Genomic DNA, 5,000 nt, shown 5'->3' with positions numbered 1-5,000 from the left:
TCTACACTACTCTACTCTACTCTACACTACTCTACACTACTCTACTCTACTCTACTCTACTCTACTCTACTCTACTCTAATCTACTCTACACTACACTACACTACTCTACTCTACTCTACTCTACTCTACTCTATTCTACTCTACTGTACTATACTCTACTCTACTCCACTATCTATATATGTCTCTCTGTTTGTCTATCATGCGTGTCTGTATGTACAGTCATACATTTTAGATCATGTATTGTAAGTATGTAATATGCTGTAGCACAGTTCAATTAGTGGCTAATCTACACATGGGTTTCCTGTTTGTAAACCCTCCCTGGCTGTGCAACCCTGGCTGTGCATTCTTCAACCTCTGATTGGTGGAAACTGCTGTCACTCAACAAATGAGCTCACGTGGTTGGCTGCTTAGTATCTTGCCCCTCCTCACAACACAAATGTTTATGAAAAAAACAAAAAAGCCCATGTAGGCTATACACTGTTCAGTATGAGCTCATGTGATTGGCTGCTTAGTATCTTGCCCCTCCTCACAACACAAATGTTTGCCAATGGGAATCTATTCTACTTGAGTTATGCCGTGTACAAACCAGGAGCGAACGGAGCGAACTAAGCGACGGAAGTCATTATTTCTCTATGGAGGGCACGCAACCGGCGCTACCAAAACGAATTCGCCAGGAGCGAAGCTTCTTGAGCGACCAGAGCGAATTTTGATGATTAAACTCAATCTAATCATAGGCGAATTTGCTCTGGCGCTGTTCGGCGAAAACCAATTGGAACGTTCGTATCTCTGAATGTCCCAGGCTGTCAAGCCAGAGCCGTTATGTGATAAGCTGAATCAAACATGTCAATGCTGCGTCTGGAGCGAATACAGCAAATTCAAGGCGAAACTTCTTCTGCTACCCACGCTACCAGGCAGCGTAGTTCGCTCTTGGTCTGGACATGGCATTATGCTGTGTGATGGAGTGACCATCTCTAGGGTTGTGGGTGTGTTCTGACTGTCACGCCAATAGAGCTCGAAAGTCCCACCCCTTAGTTCCGCGTTTCACGGGACCTAAGCTGACCATCTAACAACATGGTAGCGAGTAAATATCTTCTGATCTCAGTCATGATATGCGCTGGGCTACAAATATGCTGTTTAAGAGGCTAGATAAAGATTATTCATGCAGAAGTATAAATGTTTTGTTCCGAGGCCGTCGGCATGAAAAATGTGAAGAAACACAGCTTTCTAAAAAGTTTGGGGGTTCGTACGAAAAATTAAGCAAAAATATCAGAAACAACATATATGGGTAGATGACGTGACGTGTAAATTTTGCTGTCGCAGGCTCTTAAAATTAAGTAAATTCATGCTTTAAAAATTGTCAATGCTTTAAATGATTAAACTAATGTCGTTGTTGTGAAAAAGTAATGTGTAATAAATCCAGAGCTTAAATAAGTATACTTAATTTTGAGTCAAATGTCACATTTGTCCTATGGTGTGACTGAGGCAAGCCTGGTTCTCCATATTAAAACATTTTTAAATAAATAATCAAAGCTCAGTCATTTGTCTTAACAACCCTGGCATGTTTTTCAAGGTGTCTATTTTAGCAAGTGGCAATGCTTAATTTTTTTCCTGTTTTTCTGAGACCGTATGGACTTGTGAAACTTTGTCGCAGAAAATAATGTCCTGTGGTGTGATCATTGTTTTGGTTAATTCTGTGGATAATTATCTATTGTTGAAGCTCCAGCGGTACATAAATTGTGACTTTAGACCCTTAAGAAGCCAATGGCAAGGGTGGATTTTAGGTTTTTCTCTCAGAGTTCTTCAGTCAATCAATTATGTTTTGCTACCACAAGATGTATTAGTTTTGTAGTCCTTTGGTGTGACAGCCATAAAATACATTTTGACAATAGTGTATATTTTTCATATTTTTTTCTTATGTAGATGTATGAAAATGCATCTTACTAAAGGTGAAATTGTATTTCAGTTGGCAACAACATGGCTTTAAATTAACTCAAAAGCTCAGAAGTCCTATGGTGTGATGGTAAAAGTCCTATGGTGTGATGGTAAAAGTCCTATGGTGTGACACTTTGGAGTATCACACCAAAGGACAAACAGGTCACACCAAGGGACTAGATATTTGAGAAATAGCTTTTAAAACAACTGGTAGTAAATATTTTTTTGTTGTTGTTGTTTGACTAGATAAATATTGTGTATTCAAATTACTTATTCCTTTATTGGCCTTTGGAATTTATACTTTGATGCATTGTTGATGAATATTTGCTGTTGATTTTAGATACTGTCAAATGATATAAAATGTCATTAATGGTGCTTTGAAACCATAAAATATAACGTAACAGTGAAGGAAAGATCAGTGAGAGAGTATATAGAGGAGTATAGATGAATAAAGTATGCTGTGGAGAGCTCAATATACAGCATAAATGTGCTGTCCAGCTTGAGATACCAAACAGGCACTGGCCACTACACACTACAGGTTCAATGGTGTGACAGTCATAGCATACCTACAAAAGTGTGATGGTCATGCCAAGGTCACCCTTCAGTATGAGCCTTATGAGCTCTGCAGGTTACATTCAATGACCGCATGGCTGTCATTAAGAGTTACGATAGGCTGATAATCGACGATTCAAAGACTTATAAGTGTAAAGTGTAGGTCCAAATTGACTACAACATTATATTATGATCAAAAGACAAAATAATCATGTTGATATATTTGTTTCTGGCTCAGTTTTGCATTTCTGTCCTTTAGCGTGACATGAATGTCCTACGGTGTGACATGTTTTAAACGCTCAAATATTTGTTTGAGCTACACAATATGTTTGATAAACACTGAATATTGCATTAGGGAAGAACAAATTATCGTCCCTGAAAAGTTAGTATAAATTCGGACAATTTTGAACATTTAAAAGAAAGATATCCCTGTTTTTCCTCGAGGGTTTCTAATAATCTCACTTCTAATGGGGAAAAAAATACTTAAATGGTAATTTCTCATTAAATTAAGACTTTAAAAAATTGCAATAAATATGAAGAGTATAACAATGTTCATAAAACTCCATCAAGCCATTTCTACATTACTTAATATATTTATTTCTTAAGGTCACACCAAAGGACTTATTTTCAGCAAATTGCTTTATCAACGTAAATAAATAATCAATGAATAGACCAACATTGTGACCACTTGGATTTTTTGAAAGATTAATTGCTGCACTACGTAGACATATACTTTTTTCCCTCATAAACAATGTTTTGTGAAAAAAATGTTTTTTGCTGCCTATCCGTCATCTACCCATATGAAGCTCGTGGCACAACTCGAAGGGGATCGAAATATCATTTTAATACCGCCATTGGATTACATGCTTCGATTTTCGGCTAAAAACGCCGTTGAGGTCCCATGAAATCGGGGGAAGTGACGTCACTTTCGAGCTCTATGAGCCTGGCTCTTTGGTGTAGCGGTCAGGGCCCCAGTTTACTACTCCAGAAGGTCCGGGTTCAAGACCCGGCGGGGCAATTCTACTCCCCTTCACTACACTCCTGTATCTGTGATGTAGTGTTCAACTCTACTCCCCTTCGCTATATGCTGTATCTGTGATGTAGTGTTCAACTCTACTCCCCTTCGCTATGTGCTGTATCTACGATGTAGTGTTCAACTCTACTCCCCTTCGCTATGTGCTGTATCTACGATGTAGTGTTCAACTCTACTCCCCTTCGCTATGTGCTGTATCTGTGATGTAGTGTTCAGCATTGAGGTCCATGCCAGCTGGGCCTACCGATTTGATTGGCAGCTCGTCACCGGCGGCGATGATGGGGGCGGGACTTCCTGTTTCGGAGTGTTTGATTGGCACAGTAAGGCCCATGCCCATTCCCATTCCCCCTCCCATCCTCTGGGGGGCGACGCCCATCCTCCCGATCGGCTTCTCCTGGTGACACACCTCACCCTTCATACACTATCACACACACACACACACACACACACACACGAACAAACACATAGTATATCAGATAGATACACACACACGCACAGTATATCAGTTAGATACACACAAACACACACTCACACACATACAGTAAATCAGACACACACACACACACACACACACACACACACAACACACACAATACACGTGTGTGTGTGTGTGTGTGTGTGTGTGTGTGTGTGTGTGGTTATGCTACAGTGTGTTTGCAAGTAGCATGTCTGTACAGGTCTGCTACAGTGTGTGTCTGTGTGTGTGTGTGTGCGCGCAAGAATGTGGATGTAACTGTTTGCTGCAGTTTGTGTGTGTGTTCATGTGTGTGTGTGTGTGTGTGTGTGTGTGTGTGTGTGTGTGTGTGTGTGTGTGTGTGTGTGTCTGTGTGTGTGAGCATGTGCATGTGTGTGTGAAGGGCAAGTTAGTATGTGTTTGTGCATGTGTGTGTGAGTGTGCGTGTGCCTGTGTGTGTGTGTAAAGGGCAGGTTAGTGTGTGAGTGTGTGTGTGTGCGTGCCTGTGTGTGTGAGTGTGTGTGTGTGTGTGTGTGTGTGTGTGTGTGTGTGTGTGTGTGTGTGTGTGTGTGTGTGTGTGTGTGTGTGTGTGTGTGTGAAGGTCAGGTTAGACGGAACAGGCTGTCAGCAAATGCTGGCTTAGAGTTCTTAACTCCCTCTGAGCCATCACACACACACACACACACACACACACACACACACACACACACACACACACACACACACACACACACACACACACACACACACACACACACACACACACACACACACACAGAGGGAGGATAAGAGAAAACAGAGTATTGGAAAAGAGGAGTGGAGAAGGAGAGAGATGAGAGGAACAGAGAAAAGAAGAGTATCTGCAGTATATACACGCACACATTTCAACACACACACATACACACACACACTTTAACACACACACCTAACCCTCCACACACACATCTCAACACAAACGCATTTCAACACACACACACCTCAACATACACACCTAACCCTCCACCCACACCTGAATGCACACCTGAGCA

At 41.3% G+C, this 5,000-nt stretch overlaps 1 protein-coding gene across 1 annotated transcript in view; it reads right to left on the bottom strand.

The window, feature by feature from the left end:
• Positions 1 to 5,000, bottom strand: part of kdm5bb (lysine demethylase 5Bb) — a 59,215-nt gene that overhangs the window by 39,187 nt on the left and 15,028 nt on the right. Inside the window, exon 6 of the mRNA XM_063207849.1 lies at positions 3,763 to 3,939. Within this exon, the coding sequence (XP_063063919.1) occupies positions 3,763 to 3,939 (177 nt within the window). The remainder of the gene's footprint in view (positions 1 to 3,762; positions 3,940 to 5,000) is intronic.

This window comes from Engraulis encrasicolus, chromosome 10 (genome assembly GCF_034702125.1).
Source record: "Engraulis encrasicolus isolate BLACKSEA-1 chromosome 10, IST_EnEncr_1.0, whole genome shotgun sequence".
In the NCBI taxonomy this organism is placed as follows: domain Eukaryota; kingdom Metazoa; phylum Chordata; class Actinopteri; order Clupeiformes; family Engraulidae; genus Engraulis; species Engraulis encrasicolus.
Note: the sequence above shows the minus strand (reverse complement) of the source record. Positions and strands in the feature narration are given on the sequence as shown.